Source organism: Phallusia mammillata, chromosome 7 (genome assembly GCF_965637545.1).
Source record: "Phallusia mammillata chromosome 7, kaPhaMamm4.hap1.1, whole genome shotgun sequence".
In the NCBI taxonomy this organism is placed as follows: Eukaryota; Metazoa; Chordata; class Ascidiacea; order Phlebobranchia; family Ascidiidae; genus Phallusia; species Phallusia mammillata.
In genome coordinates, this window is record NC_137258.1 from 19,546,428 (window position 1) to 19,563,277 (window position 16,850).

At 36.2% G+C, this 16,850-nt stretch overlaps 1 protein-coding gene across 2 annotated transcripts; it reads left to right on the forward strand.

Moving 5' to 3' along the window:
- Positions 1-1,369: 1,369 nt before the first annotated feature.
- LOC145238558 (exocyst complex component 3-like) lies at positions 1,370-13,019 on the forward strand. Of its 2 annotated transcripts, XM_080101763.1 has the most exons (20): positions 1,370-1,619; positions 2,210-2,379; positions 2,857-2,986; positions 3,235-3,366; positions 3,570-3,679; positions 4,354-4,467; positions 4,925-5,114; positions 5,648-5,723; positions 5,964-6,063; positions 6,520-6,685; positions 7,212-7,299; positions 7,581-7,705; positions 7,768-7,904; positions 8,209-8,284; positions 8,618-8,802; positions 9,579-9,684; positions 10,244-10,327; positions 10,614-10,706; positions 10,916-11,047; positions 12,678-13,019. In XM_080101763.1, exons 1-19 carry the CDS (start codon positions 1,485-1,487, stop codon positions 11,030-11,032), a joined length of 2,334 nt encoding a protein of 777 aa, XP_079957889.1. In that variant the 5' UTR covers positions 1,370-1,484; the 3' UTR covers positions 11,033-11,047; positions 12,678-13,019. The 2 variants fall into 2 exon arrangements, with proteins under 2 accessions (XP_079957889.1, XP_079957888.1); XM_080101762.1 differs by lacking the exon at positions 10,916-11,047.
- The last annotated feature ends 3,831 nt before the right edge of the window (positions 13,020-16,850 follow it).

The following is a 16,850-nucleotide window of genomic DNA, read 5'->3' on the forward strand; positions in this document are numbered from 1 at the left end:
ATTTCGTTCTTCTATAATGTTCTGCATAAACATTAGGCGTTTGTTCATCATTGCACATACTTCCTCCTGTTTATACTGTGGTTTTCGGTTCAAGTTAAGTAGAACACACCCGCTCGTACCTGAAAAACATAGCAGCTCGGTATGAGGCGCTGTGGCTTTATGAAATTGCACATTTGCCATAAAATAAATTCTATTACTAAAAGGGTTTACTGCTAGACTAAGATTTTGCATTACTATAAATAAGCTATTTTCCATTCTATTTGAATTAGAGAGGGGTTGCTCTGGCGATTTTTTTTATGTAAAATTGTTGAAATTTGCTGCTGTTAATTCGCCTACTCAAGAATACAAAGAAAGAAGAGACACTCTTTGTAACTGTTAATCAGTCAGCTTTTATTGAGATGCAAAGATTAGACTTGCCAAACATTTTGTAATGAACATTATAGTTTACACTGTAGCCGCCCTTTACAAGTCGTCATCGACGCAGACTCGGCTACAGCAGCCTATAATCAGTTTTGATACTAAAATTTCAGTTCTGGTTTTTGTAAGTGTTTGCATTAAATCGCAAATTCGTTAATATTTTTGACGTAATATTTTACCACCACCAACAGAATTAAGCACGTGTATTTTGTCTAGGACACAGGAGTTAGGACTATAGCATGTTACAGTTGTTTGCGCATTGTTTTCACAGTATATTTTTAATAAACAAGGTCGTTTGTGTAAATATTTTCAGCACCATTAAGCTGTAAGTTCGGGGGAACCTTTTTTCTTTTGAGGCCCATTTTCATGAAACAAAAATTCTGTGGCCCAGTAAATTTATATGAAAGAAAAACACAACTATAAAATAGGTTCAGAACAAAAAAGTGCAGATCATATTTTAAACATATGTTAAGTTTAAAATAACTTAAAGCAAAAAAAATCATAAAACAGCACTTTCCCTTCTTTTAATCACTTTTAGTTATGACCAGAGTAATTGGACAATGGATATGCTGCTACTATCTGGCTTTATTGCAATCACAAAGTAGTTTATTACATCATAAACAAAAGGTGTTGCGGAAACGCAAAGTAAATTTATACTGTAAATAGAATAACAAATCAATTTACATTCCTTCTCAATTCCTCCCCAAGACATTATTCTTGTAAAATTGAGTGTATTGACACAAATGAAAGTATTTTTTTTTAAAGTTTTTCATTTGATTGGTCTGTGGCCCAATGAAAATGCTTCTATGGCCCACTGGTGGGCCATGGCCCACTGATTGAGAACCGCTGGCCTAGTCAGTCCACACAAGGTTTCTAGAAACTGTTTTGTTTTAAAAAGTTCGCGTTAATCTACTCCGTCTTTAAAATTTTGTTTTCCGAATTTCCATTGTTCCGTTGCGTGTTTCAGTACAAGTCCGTAAATACTAAGCACGTATGATTGCGATTTACGCCTAAACTTAAAAAACTGTATTTTGTGGTTTTATTTGGCATTTACCTGTGAATGCATCATGGAGAAACAAAGAATGAGCAAAGCAGAAATAGAAGCACACGAGAGGGCAATTAAGCAGGTTTCAACAATGTTGCAAAGACCAGACCAACTTGACAAAGTTGAACAGTTTCGAAGACGAATTGCTAGAAAAAAGGTACCGGTACATACTTTTTAAATTTGCAAAATCTGCTTTGTAAAACTTTGTAAAAATGTATTACGCTTGTAAAAGACCAAGTATATATGCTGGTATATCATATTTATCTTTAATTCAATTTCTTGCAAATAAAAATATGAAATGTTAACTTAACATGCACACAAGGTAAACTATTTGAAATCGTTAGAAAATGCTTTCAGGAATTAACTATTATTATGTGCAAAATATACCACAACGCAATGGTCTGTACATTTTTCCGGTTATTATAGTTTTTGTTTAAGTTACTTTTTTGTCCCAATGCCTAAAACTGCAATTCAAACCACATTTAACAAATTTAAAACAACAAGTATAGATATATATTTATATTTAAAAACAGACATAAAAACAGTATTTTGTCCAGCACCACAACAAATTTGTTAAATATGCAACCTGGTGGAAGAAACATTTGTTCAGTATATTAAAAACACATTTGCTAGTAGTTGATCTATATTTCAGTTTGTGTGTGTGAAAAAGTTGTTGGTAAACTTTGCTAATTTATTGGTGTGCACTGCACAATAAATGTTTTTAACTATTAAACTGAAAAACCTTAGGCATCTGTTGAAGCAAGATTGAAGGCTGCTGTCCAGTCCCAACTTGATGGTGTAAAGACTGGAATTCACCAAATGACGGATGCACTGAAAGAAGTGAAAGAGATCAAAGAACATATGAGTGATGTTGATGAGATGTACTTGAGTTGTGGAACACTCAGTGACAAAATGAGGCAAGGAAAACTTTTTTTGTTGTGATGTGCCTGAAAATTTGTTTTATGTATATGCATAAGGAAGTGTAACATTTAGACACCATTGGTGATAAATTTTATTATTTTGTTTAACTTATTTATGAGGCAAAATTTTCAACATATAAAAACACCGTTTTATAAAAAGAGAATAAATAATCATGTTTACTGGTGAATTGTGTGTCCCATATTATAACCAATCATTGTGCTTTTGCCTGGTATAGGTGCTTATACATGTATATTACTTCTTTTGGTCTTTTTTTAATGTTTTTGAGCAAATGTGGCTTCAATTATTACTAAATAGTTTAAATGCAAGTAGATTAAAATAACTACGAAAAAATCTTTCTGCGATTGTACTAGAAATGCTTTTTGCACAAAATTCCTGTTAAGTGTTCCTTTTTTTACACTTGTTCCAACCATTTGTGCAAACAAACTTACTTTCTTTCATTTACACTTTTACAGGGATATCAAGGACATCAGTTCACAGCATCGTCAACTTGTAGCTGCAATGGAAAATCTAAAGCACATATTCAGTGTCCCAGAAGAGGTAGCCAAAGCGAGGCAGATGTTGGCCGATGGTCAATTACTTGAGGTGGGCCAAGTGCTGTTTTCCCAATGATGTCCATGTGTAGTTAATTAAAAAACTTAATGAAAGGATATAAATACTTATTATATGCTTTTAAATTGTTCAAAATGTCTTTAAATGCTTCTGGTTAGTTTTTGTGTTTGGTTTATGCTAGTTGTGTAAACTTGTCCAGTTGATTGTCATATAAATGAGTTTTACTGTTAAAGTTTTGTTTTCTGCCCTACACTGATGCACTGTTTGAATGGGTATTTCAGGCACACAAGGTTTTAACAGACTTGGAAACGTCCAGAGATGATCTTTTATATGAACAATACAAGTTGGAAAATCACAGTGACCAGGACATTAAACAACTTCAGTCATTCTTTGCAGAAGCAGAAAAACTTTCTGTAAGTTTCTGGTTATGGTTTTTACCTAATAGAATTTGTGTTATCAAAAACAGTCACATTTTTTAAACTGTGCATCATTTTTACTCACAACCCAACCATATTGTATAATATTAATCGATTTGGATAATGTTGATTTTAGCACATAGCTAGTAAAGCGCATGTGTAGTATTTAATAAATATTATTCTGCTGCTATTATTCTTAGGATGAACTTGGAGAAGCTTTGTTCAAAGTTATTGCAAAGACAATGTATCTTGTGAAAAAGGATTCATCAAAAATTGTGACAGTGCTAAGAATTGTGGAAAGAGAACACAGGTTTGTATGAATTTGTTACCTTGTTTATGAAAGGATTTTTCAAACTGAACACATGTAACTTTTTATTTTCCCACAATACTAATCCCCTCGTGTGTACTGATTTAAATGCATAAATTTTTTACAAAAGAACAGTGTTTTGTGCCAAGCTATTGCACAGCTTAAAATTGCTGTAAATCAGGGGTGGGCAACCTGCGGCCCTTCTTTAAAGGTTGTGCGGCCCGCAGAGACGCTTGGATTTCAAAAGTACTGGCAAACGAGTCCAATTATTACATATTTTCGAGCTGATTAATGCGCCTGATGCAAGTTTTCTGCGATCTGGCAAAAAGTGGTTAGAATCAAATACGAATTATACTTGTAGTTAAGCATATTTGGTAAGAAACAATGTGCGGCCCGCGATCCAATTTTGACATTTATAATTGGCCCTACAGTAAAAAAGGTTGCCCACCCCTGCTGTAAATTGACAGTGAGAGGATTTTTGCTACAATTGGTAATTGCAAAATGTTTCTAAACTATATTTCATCCAAGTACAAGTTATGTGCCTGAATAAGTATGTTAGTAGTGCTCAACACATGGTTTACCTATTCTGACTACCCTACCTCAAATTTTTATTCATATTCAATTTTTTATGCACAAATTCATGTGTCTTAGATAAAAACAGGTGGTTTTTATCACAGAGCTGACACAAAAATGCAAGAACAAGAAAGAGCATCAGGATTTCTGCCACCAGGAAGACCCAAGCGCTGGAGGGAAAAAGCAATGGAGACCATTCGACAAGCAGTAGACAATAGGTAAGCATAGAACACTGTTTTGTCAGTGGTTCGAAACTTTTTATTCTTGCATCACACTAAATTATGCTGAACACTTAGGGCATAAAAAGTTTTTAAGGACATAATTTTATACATAACACTAGAACGATCTGGTATGTCAATAAAATACCCAATCAAAAGCGCAGATGGTACAAACTGTTTTAACAAAAAAGTTCTTTCACATTGACTGAAAAGACTTTAAAGCCAGATTAGTTATGAGTAGGGCAAGTAAAGTCATTAAAATCAAGTTTTTTTTGAAGTTATTGCGGTCTGGTTTTAAGTAAAACTTCTGGACACAAGAAGTATAAGTTTTAAAATCCTAGTTTCATAGGTTAATAAAAAGTCTTTTAATTTTTAAGTTCTTCAAAACTGCTTTAGTTATGACGTACAATACCAAAAGAAACGACTAAGCGTAACCACATTTTTTTAACAATTGCAGAATCGATAGTGATGTTTATGATGACCGTGAAGCAGACAAAATGTGGTTGGTAAAACATCTTGAGATCTTAAGAAGAAACATTCTTGAGGATTTAAGATTGGCAAGATTCCTCTGTATTCCATGCTTTCCTCCTGCTTACAACATTTTTGAGCAATTTTTGCATTGGTATCATCTATCGTTGGCCAACCATGTAAGTACCATCGTGTGGTTATGCTATGTCAAACAAGTACATAATACAGACGAATTTGTTTAATTTCATATGGATGATAAATTTATACCCTGAGCCACTTTTAAAGAAAATTCTCTGGTTGATCATATAATCTGCTTAATTGCACAAACAAAAACTATTGTAAAATTATAGTTCTTGCTTAGTTGCTTGTTAAAAAAGCCCTCTACTAAGGAAAAATGCCATATTTTTACATAATTATAATCTAAACAAGTATTTTATAAAAATCTATGCAGAGATTAGATTGTGGTCAAAGGGTTAAGACTTGTTTGGATTATTAGCAAAATCGATCAAAGCTTTCACACAAACTGGTGTTGAAACCCACTGCCACTGTCTTCACAAAACAACAATATTTTAAAATATATTATTTTTGACGATGTTTTTTTCTGGTTTATTCCTTTCAGTGGGTAATGCAAAGTTTAGAGACAAAAAACAGCTGGTTTTTATGCATGCTAAAGTGTTGATTTTAAAACATTGACCAGAGTTTTGCATTGTAGCTTCACCAAATCATACAGGAGGGATTAATTGGAAATGAAATTATATCCTTGCTAACATGGCTTAATCACTATACAGGTAACCAAAATGATAAGGTGGTATTGTTTCATATTTATGAAAGTTAAATCCAGTTATCCTTTACTTTAGTACAGCTATTTAGCATGACTAGTACCTACCACTACAGATCACACACGTTTATTTTGTTGATTGGTTTTTGTTTTGTAATTTATCAATTAACTAGTAGAGGCTATTAAAGCAATGTATTTTTTTTGTATTTAGTGTAAAGTGTTGTGTATTTAGTGTATTTTTCTCTTTCAGGCAGCGAACTTATGGGCCATGCAGAGCTGTCTTCACACATTGACACAAACAAACTTCCAGCTTTGCTTGATGATTCAGTCAGCGAGGATCTGATCAGAAGGTAGAACTTCTTATTTAATCGCAATTTATCATCTCATAGGATAGACAAGCCCGGATAATAATAGATTGCATTTGTAGTATGCTTCAGTAATGGTGGTTCATTTCATAGTGCATTGATTCACTTTTTAACAGTTTTTACTCAAAGTATTGACTCCCATACTTTTTGTACTTGCATAACAATTCGAGGTTTCCTACAGTGTTTCTGTACCACCTGTTTAGACAATTTGTGTGCATACCATTAGTATTTGAATAAACTGTTGTCAACTAATGTAGGTTTGCAAATTGAAAATCATTGAGAAGGCCTTTGGCGTACCGCAGTTTGAAAATCAGTGACTTAAAGCAAGTTGTTGCCAAGTTACATGCACAATAAATGCTTTTTGAAACATTTTGCATGTTTTTTAACCTAAGAGTTTTCTGAACAGTATCGGACCCATAACCAAACATGTATTTCTTTTAGTTATTTCGTCACAACTCAGGATAACATGTTGACGTGGACACAAAAATCCCTGCAGCAAGATTCTGCGGACTGGAGGAGAGAAGAAGAGCCGGAGACGGATGCCGATGGATATTATCGCACATCACTACCAGTTATATTGTTCCAAATGATCCAACAGACAATACAGGTTTGTATATGTATGAGACATATTTGAGTATTGACTTTTTTGTATTGTTTTTGAGATGCTTTTAATAGTGGGTACTTATAAAGCTGTTTCTTTTTTGCAGTAAATTTGGATTGTTTGCATCTTTTTATTACATATACGATAAAATATAAAGGGTTGGTTCTAGTTATGAAAATTTGTGCTGTGAACATAAGATAGCTTCATTCTTATTATGGCTATTAAAAAATAGGCCTCTATAACATCAATGCATTTATAAAGTATATCTTTGTTTGAAGTTTAAGAAAATGTTCAGCACTTTTTAATGCAATGGCCCATGAGTTACAGCTTTAAAATCCTGTGTGACACAAAAAACTTCTTAAAGCTAGATTTTGATATAATGCGGAATACATACATATATTTACTTGAAATATAGAAAATTATGAGAAAATGCAATTATGAGGTTATGGCGCTTTTGGAAAAGGCGGCATGGAGAAGGCCAATCTTCTTGTAGACTTCATTGTTTAAAAGCGATAAATTTCGTGCTTTTTAGGTGGCGCAGACTATCTCTGATGACTTGAAACGCAGGGTGTTCGACGTGTGTATAAACGAGATGAACAAGTTTGTTCGTTTGTATGCAGGTACGTAAGATCTGTTTTCATGATATATGTGGCTTTTAAACCATGCATAACCTGAAATGTTTGACATACATTTGTGACACTCAGGGTTGGTTAAAAATTATCCAACAAATTTTCCGACTCCTTACAAAAACAAAGCCTGATGCTTTTCAACGAATTGGCCAAAAGTTAATACTCCCCCTAAATCCCTAAATCACGACTCTGACTTCACAATATAAAAAGAAATGATTCTGACTTTACAGCCCTATATAGTGCCAGTGTAACAGTTTCATATTTTATCACAGAGGCGATTGTGTCGTACAAGGAAGAACATTTTCAAGATAGGGAACTACCCATCTTCTATCCACTTTACATGGTGGCTGTCACCAATAACTGTGAAGCGTTTACTGAGTTTGCTGTCAAACTGCAGGTAAAGCTATATTTTGGAAACTGTGTGTTGCGTTTGTTAACCTTGGGACCGTCGTTTTTTAGCGTGAAATGAACGGGGAAAAGGTACAAACTGAAAATCTTAGTTCAGAACTGGAGTTACTTCAGATGGACCGAGAATTTAATGAAATTGAAAACGACAACCCGTTTGTCAATGATGAAAAAGATGATCCACTAGCTCAGTAAGCAAATAAACACGTTAAAATTAATACCAATGAGGGCAAGACCATACACAAAGTTTTTTATCAATCCACTTCCTTTCTCTTTTTCAATGCTCTAAGAACGATTTGAAAGTTTTTACAACGAAGTATTGGCTTGTGTATTTCTTATTAGAATCTTTGAAACCGTAACTTTCGTACCTAAAATCACTTTCTTTCTATTCTGTCAAAAGCTATCTGTATAAAAGTTAAAGAAAAAAAAGAAAAAAGCTTTTTTAACTAACGTTCCCTAGCCTAACAAACACGTGAATTTTACTTTATGATGTAGATTCCGTCGTGAAATGGACCAAGTAGCGCAAGCTTCGTGTGGTTACTTGCTAGATGAAGTATTTCTTGATTTAAAGGTAGCTCTGGGTTTCATTTTGTATCATCTTATGTAGTCTCGTACTGGAGTCCTTAAACAACGCCCGATTAACGCAGTTTATCGTGCCCTTACAGTATTGCTTGAATTTGCTTTAATAAAACGTAAAATAAAGCAAAAATTGCTTCGCGGGGTCCAGCATTTTTTTGTAAAGTTATCCTGCCTGCTGTGAAAAGAAATTTGACTACCCCTATTCTGCATTCGGCCACATTATTAGGACCAAGGTTGGTTTAAAGCTGTTACTTAATACCTTTTCAATATTATTAGTTTGTCTGTTGGTCTTGAGCTTTAATTCAAGCTTAAAATCTGTTTTTAGACTCATTGTACATCCCTATTTACACGCTCGTGGCTGACGGACAGATCTGCTGTCGACACGATTTGCGTCACAATCGAGGATTATTACACCGACTACGTCCATTTAAGGCCCCGGTATTTCGCTTGGATCATGCGAGAAGCTGAACGCCGAGTGGTTGTGGAATATTTGAGGGCTGTGCTTGGAAGGTTTGTGTATTACACGAAATTATGCCAGTTGTGGTGTATTCATTTTATGCCGCATTGTGCTACAAGCAAAAATGACCGCCGAATATATAACTACTAATAACACCATAACTCTCGTCACCACAGTATTTAACTGAATTTCGATAGGTGGCGCAAAAAACTAAAATATTTATCTAAAGTGGATTTGGATTAGGAAGCAAGTTTTCAAAAATATTAGATTAGGTAGTAAGTTTCAAGTTTGTTGTATCAAATTTGTAATGATAGGTCCCAAATATCCCTAACATTTAGCATTTTAGAGATATGCCGTTTTAAATGGTTATTCGTGCTTTTTGCGCCATCTGTTGAAGTTCAATTAAAACTGACATGAGATATGGCGGCAGTAAATTTGCCCATTATTTTACCCAAATGCATATGATGTATTATTTCACTCAATTATCACCCATAGATATTATTTTAGGTTAGGCTATGCTGTTTCCAACGTTTTGTCAAGCAAATTGTTTTCAAATTGTCACACATAGATAGGTATCCAGAGTTAGAGCTTGCAAATTTAAATTTTTATTCTCACGGACCCCTGCAGGTTTATAATGTATAAAAAGCCCATACTATCTAAACATCAATAGTGCGTGAAACACAGCACACCGCATAAAAACCAGGCCTCAAGTTCTGGTTTGTGCTTGAAAAAGAAAAAAAAAGAATTTTATAGTCAAATTCAATTAAATGTGAATGTCATGTAGCAAATAACAAGAATTAGAAAAACAACGCGTTTTTGTACCTCACAGACGGATTAAGATGAACAACCAATCAGAACGGGCAAAGGCCGGTGAAAAGCTACTGCAAGAGCAACAACTTTTGTCCTCCCTGTTCAAAAAACTTCACCAGCCTGTGGTAAGTTAAACTCTGTTGTGAAAATGTCATAAAAATTCATGCCCTAAGTCACTGCATACGCCCCACAGAGGGGGTGGAATTTGGTTTTAGGACCTAATCAAGATATTTTCCAAAACTGTTTTGTTTATTTTTTTTCTCTTTTATTGATGTTACGTATTTGGCAGCTGGTTTAAACAAAAATACTTGATTTTTGAAAAGGTTCAACCATATTTTCCCGCATAGGGGCATTAGGATTTTTGGTCAAATATGTGTGGCGTGGACAAAACAAGGTTTAATAGCACTGCCCTAAATTAATCAAGGAGTAGAAAGAAATAGATTTTAGCTTTTCAAATAGAGATTCGCTAATATTATTGCTGGGTCATTTTCCTGTTGAAAAGCATTTTGTCTAATATTCTGTACTTATTACAAATAGAAGTTTATGCTGCAGTACACCTGAAAAAGGCTTGTTTTGTTTTTCACTCTATCATCCATTTTTTTTCTACTTCACGATTCGAGTTTGTGAGATTGAAAGTACCATAGTATATGATTCCTACTTACAACATCAGGACATGTATTTCAGGGCCCATCGCCTTGTGAAGCACTGATTCCGATTGCTGAAGTAATAAAACTCCAAGATAAAAGCATGATGTCTTTAGAATTGTCGGTAAGTCGAAGCAATTTGTTCAATAGTTAGACCTAACACACAGGTATTTAACCAGGGGTAAAGTTGCTCAGCGATGCGACGAATTTGAATCTTTTAAACCTTCCAAAGGCGTTTAAACGAAAAAAATATGTTTAAAAGGTTTGATCATAAATTAGAGTGTTCAAGAAAAAGGCCTTTTGCCAATGCCACCATCGCTTTTTAAGTCTATTTCGGCCGTTTTTCCTCATTAAACATATGAGCAGATCCGTGTTTAAAGTTCTGTGGAATTGAAAAAAAATCCTTCCAGGGCCTTGTCAACAAATACAATGATGCCACTGTAGAGCAGCTTACAGCTCTTCTAGCAATCAGAGGGGACTTTTCGGCTTCCGATGCAAAAGAGGTATGGGCCATAGTGACGTATCAACTGCGCTTGTTACGTCACACAGTGCATGTGATTGTGACGTGTGAGTTTGGCATGTGGGAATTTCCCCGGACATTTTTCGTTTCAAGGGTTTACGTTTTTACTTTTTTTGTTTCGATTGCCTGCGTTTGCACGTCAACCAATCGCGTCGCCTGCTTGCCTGCCACGCCCCCTATCTCGACCAATAGCTGGCCGAGGAACTTAAGATGGACAGCCGCGATTCGTTGACTGATGATAGCGAACCTGAAGTGAGGTTGTTTATCGACGTTGATTCGGCACCTGCCACCGGATTCTTCAGCAAATAAGTCATAACGATTCGCGTAAGGCATTTTTTAATGATTTCTATGTTTTAAATACTTTTAGTTTAAGCAATTCTTGTGCATATTTGAACAGATTTTTTTCTTTAGATTTATTTAACCAGGTACTATTTATTAAGGTGTAACATTTCACATAGATTTTCTCAGATTAGAATATTGTAATTTACCTTTTTTCTTCTATGAAGTTGTTCGGTTTAGGTTTCAAACCTATTTTTTTAGTCTTGGGGTTTGCTTGTGAATGTGCTTCCTCATCATTTTGCCTGTGACTTCGATGATTGGCATGAATCAGATTAGTTGAAACAAATTTCTGATCCATTGGTTTTGCTTTAGTTTGATCCTATTATACAAAACTATACTTTTTTTAAAGCAGTATATACCAGTTTTTGAAGGAACGAAAATGTTATGGCTCTAGGTCAGTGCTCTTCAACCTTTTTAGTGGCACGGAACCCTCATGGTGTTTTGTCAAACTTTGCGGAACTCCCATAAAATAATTTTAATGTAATACAAGTATCATAGAAAAAACATGCACAAGACTGTGTTTAATACGTCACAATTGATCAATGGTGTAACCAAGGTTAACTAGATCAGTGTTTTTCAACCTTTTTGAGCCACGGAACACTTTATAACTTACATTAAAATATGTTTGCGGAACACCAAACGAAATTTTGATGCAATGAAAAAACTATAGGCTCAGGGTGACACTAAAACGCTAAAACGCACATCACGTAATCACTAAAACGGATGAAAATGCTCATATAGCGCTATTAAAGTTGGGGGAAGTTTTACTAAATCGTATCATTGAAACTAACATTGTACCTACTAAATACAATATTCGCCTAGTACTGACTGTTCCGTGATTCATCGTTTTCCTCGCAAGCAATTATGCTGAACGTCAGAAAATTTGTTGAATCTCGTGTCGACTGAGACAGCGTTTAAATATTATATTATTTTTAAACAACACTCAAAGCTAAATTGCACCAACCGTCAGCAATTTACCCGCGATTCAGCTATTTCATTATGAGTCTTAATATTACACAACAGTAAATGAAGCCAATCACTACAGAACATTCCAATCGGGGATGGCGGATAATTATTTTCATAAAGGAAAACCTATTTCCGCCTATTGTATTAAACCAGTGATTTTCGACCGGTGTTTAACAACACAATTCAAACCATAGAAGTCTAAAACATTAGAATCCTATATTCAAACCAGCAAATTTCTCGCGGAACACCTGACGATCTTTCACGGAACACCAGTGTTCCGCGGAACACCGGTTGAAAATCACTGAACTAGATCGTACGGGCGAGCATTGCTGTTCACAACAATGACATTATGAATCATTCATGTTTGAATTGCGAATTGCTACTCCGCGGAACCCCGGTTGAAGAGCACTGCTCTAGGTTCAAATTTTAAAACATGATAATTTTCTGGCCGGCAAAGTCTATGATAGCGGCTATTGTTTTAGGATGTCTAGAAAAGTGCCAGTTTGTACAGGTATTTTTGCATCATTCAACTTTTGTACAGTTTTAAATTGCTTGTAATATTCAAGATGAAACCATAGTGACATGGTTTGAACCACAAGAGCTTTGCAATCCATACATATCTCACTTAACGTTTTGTCCACGTTTCCAGCTTTGCACTGAAGTTTGTGAGGGCGAATGGAGTAGTAAGACACCAACCAGAAAATCAAGTGGACTTTACAAAGCCGCAGCGAAGTCTACTATCAGCAGTGTTCCAAGCTCAAATATATCAACTTCTATTTTCAGTCGGTTTAACCGATTTATTGAATAAAAGCTTTATCTGTTTTCCTTAGCTGAAAAATGGCTGGTGCAGGATTCTATTACAAAGCAAAGAATCCTGATTGTGTGTGTTTCCCATGCTCTGATTCTCGCTACGCGCCTAATGATTAGTTGTTGTTTCGTGTCATGCGATGCTATTCTATATATCGTGCAATACATACTTTACACATGGAAATTTCCTATGATTCAGAAATTAGCGGAGTCGATTCCGTACTCGATCGGTTCTTGGCAACGTTGTGTTTTGGTTCTATTTACAGCAAATTAAGTCCTCGGTGCTGCACCAATTTCGACTGAACATTGTGTAGTAATATACTGGAGTTGACTACTTTATAAACAAAACTATTGGACGCTGAAAAGGAATTTGGCCTGGTATACTTTTGTATTGTCTGAATCTAGGTGCATTTCGGCCAAATACATTTTAACAATTTTTCTTGAACAGCTTTACGTTTTAAGAACGTTTGACTCATTGTTTAGCATAGCCTAAAATAAACTAAAGCTGCAAACTAGGTAAGGCATTGTAAAAGCATATAGAGCCAATAAATGATAAGCTGCAGACAGTGCACACTGTTTCGACCTATAAGGTCTCATCAGTGCAGCTGGTGACGAGAGATCGGCCGCATTGGCTAGTGTAGCCATTCAACGGCACTCCAGTTTGTTGGGAGCACAGGGTACAACCCCATGCATCACCTAGTCTGTGCGATGCCACAACTGGACATACAGCACAGATGAAACTGGCTCACAATGGCCAAACAACTGCTTGGGAACCACAGTGAAGTCGGCTCAGTGTCACAGTATCAATGTAAAAGCATATAGAGCCAATAAATGATAAGCTGCAGTTGGCCATTGTGAGCCAGTTTCATCTGTGCTGTATGTCCAGTTGTGGCATCGCACAGACTAGGTGATGCATGGGGTTGTACCCTGTGCTCCCAACAAACTGGAGTGCCGTTGAATGGCTACACTAGCCAATGCGGCCGATCTCTCGTCACCAGCTGCACTGATGAGACCTTATAGGTCGAAACAGTGTGCACTGTCTGCAGGTAAGGCATTCTACTACGAAAACCACTGCGCCTAAGGTGCAAAGTTTTTTGCAAAGATATTGTATTTTTACCAACAATAAGACTATAGCGGGGATGCCTGAAGTGCTGATGCTACAGTTTTGAATTGTTCGGGGTGTAAGCATTTGTATCTTGGTTTTGGCACCCGTAAACGAATAAAAATGAATGAATTTGATCTCTTGTCAACGCTGTTACACTTACAAAATTCAGTCCACTTATTTACCATGTTGGTTTTTGCTTAAGTTTCATTCCAAACTGGACTGCTTTTGGAGCGGTATGTTGTCTGTAGTCCTCAAGTAGTACAAATCCTTCAATGCGGTTTCAAAAAGTATGACGTCATAAAAGAAACTTCCAGAATGTCAAGCATCGTTTGTTTGCTTCAAAGTGTACAGTTGCAAAGGCTGAATGTTGTAATTTTTTTAGTTGTTTTCGAACTACAAAATCAGCAATTTAGGCAAAGTTTTCAGCATTGTAGGACAAGTAATTCAATGTGTAATATTGCTTTCCTTACGAGTGGCCTGGAAGAAACAACTCCACTTCAAAAGAAATTCAAAGGTAAAAATGGTTAACTTGAAGTTGCAGTATATTATATAAGGGTCTGTACGGTGTTGAATGTATCGCTGTCGCCTATATGTCCTTCAGCGATAGTATTGGCATTTTGTTCTGTATATTTAGAAACTTGTTTGATCATGTTAATCGTGATTTGTCTGTGGTGGTCACGTTTGATAATGTCTTGCCAAACTATTTCCAGTTGCGTGCAAGTTCTTAATGGACCAGCATTTGGCGAACTTTGGATTCAAAACTGTGCGATTCGTTTCTAAACGAGTATTTCCAGTCGAAAGTTGGAAAATCATTTTAATTATGTTTGTGATCAGGCAATGTATCTCTGACATGTCAGTATTAACTGAAACTTCCATTTTTATGCCCAGCGAGTCGGTTTGTCGGGAAAATAAACACAGTACTGTACAGCAAAAACATAAAAATAACACTTTGCTATGGGGAACACATCGCGTCTCTAGTCGTTCTTCAACGGCAGTAAACACTGCTGACTCATAGGTTGCATCGGTTAATACAGATTTGTTCGCTAATTCTAGCCGAAAGCATATCGTTTAGTCCTTCGAATCCCTCGTTTGCAATGAAATAATTGCTGCGATCCCCAACGATTTCTCTCAGCCCGTCGTCCAATTCGTCAACTCCAAGTTTACCGCTTGGCGGCATTACTCCAATGCCAAACATCTGCACACATACACAATTACACCGTACTGGTCACCTAATGGCTGTAAAAATGCATTGCCACACACTTAAACATGTGTGTGTGTGTGGTGAAACCTCGATTTCATGGCCAAGAGTCAAATTTTGAATCGCCCCGTTTAAATGAGCTCAATGTTTAGAAACAGTCAATAGTTTTTGTCAAGACGCTATAACGGAGAACAAAGATATAAGATTTTTTGTTCCATATGTGCTAAGGTTTTCGTGGTTGATATGAATTTGAAACTTTCACGTATTGTGGAAATAGTTTTTTTTTCCAAAAAATTTATTTGCTTTTATTCTCATTATTTTTATGGAACAAAAATTTTAATTTTGTTGTTGAAAACTTTGAATTTAAATTTTGATTCAACAAAGTGATCTCGTTGCTTACCAAGACTCCACGCTTCCTTAGGTCCACAGAATCGAACTCTACGGGGTCTTTCTCTGATGTTTGTCCATCAGTAATAATAATAATCACGTTTTTCGCATGAAGTCTGTCGCCCGTCGTTTCGTTAAATACCACATCTCGGGCATGACGTAACGCCCGTCCCGTATAGGTGGCTGCAAATACACGGTTTCCAACAGTTAAATCCCCTCGTGATGCTTGCAAATTGTGCTTACCAGGAACCTATAGAGCTATTACGTATTTTTTGTCGTTTTCGGAACTTACATGAAGGCCTGTAATTCATTTTTCCGACCGCTTCCAAAAGGCCTTCGCCGTCTTCCGAGTAATCGTTGAGAAGGATTTGGGATCTCTTGTTTGGCCGCAGACCGAAACTAAACACTGCAAATTGTGTCGCATCGGGTGATACTTCGAATGTCCTGCAATATTTTGTTTGGTGAAAGAACATATAACTCGAACACTAAAATGTTGTTGTTGGAACTTGTAAGTGGGGTAGCTCTAACGTCTAGATGTCAGCGAAGGGGTGTGTTTTTTCATGATTTTTATGGAAATAATTTCAAGGAAGCGAAGTTATTTGCAATCCTGTACAGTTTGAACCTTTTTGCCTGTTGTTGTTTTTGTATATATATATGGTCATTTAAAAAGGTACATTTCGGGGGACACGCATAAGCGCAAAGTTTTCAGTTGCCTTATAAGTTATAAGTATGATGTGAGCTAAGGTACAGTGTGAACATTTGCTTACTTGATGATGCTTTGGGCAAAATTGATCATAATTGGCCAGTTAGATCTTCTTACTGACAATGATGAATCCAATATAATGCAAGCATCCATAAGCGCATGCGGTGGACACGACCCTGCGTAAGCAAGATCACGGTCTGAAATTTGCTTTAAATGCGTTCAAAACGTCCTGCTAGTTACAAAAATCAATATAGTACATGCGGCATACAGAAGGACTTACTCGCGCAGCACGGTTTTGGCTTATCCCACTTCGGTAGGGGATCTTGTTGTCTTTCGCACGTAAGGGTGTCGCTTTGACGCGGATAAATCTCGTATTCCTCTTGTAGACAGTGGAAATTGCATTTCGACCCAAGGTAGAACTCATCGGTGCATTCAAATTCTCCAAGATTAATGCTTGGCACGGCGTCACAAAGCTTAGCTACCAGAAAAAAGTAAAATGGTTTGATTTACAGTAGAATTCGTGTTATTAAGTGTGCTTTGTACTAACGTAAACATCTTGGAATGTCACCGTTCCAGTCAGCCAAGTTCCCTCTTTTCTGACACGTAACCATCTCGGGACCAG

What these genes read in the sequence shown, in the direction of transcription:
- LOC145238558 (XM_080101762.1), top strand. Translation starts at nt 1,485, where the DNA reads ATGGAGAAACAAAGAATGAGCAAAGCAGAAATAGAAGCACACGAGAGG. An exon ending in AGCGAGGATCTGATCAGAAG is followed by an intron (nt 6,064 to 6,519) that starts GTAGAACTTCTT and finishes TATTTCTTTTAG; the next exon opens with TTATTTCGTCACAACTCAGG. An exon ending in AAAGATGATCCACTAGCTCA is followed by an intron (nt 7,905 to 8,208) that starts GTAAGCAAATAA and finishes TTTATGATGTAG; the next exon opens with ATTCCGTCGTGAAATGGACC.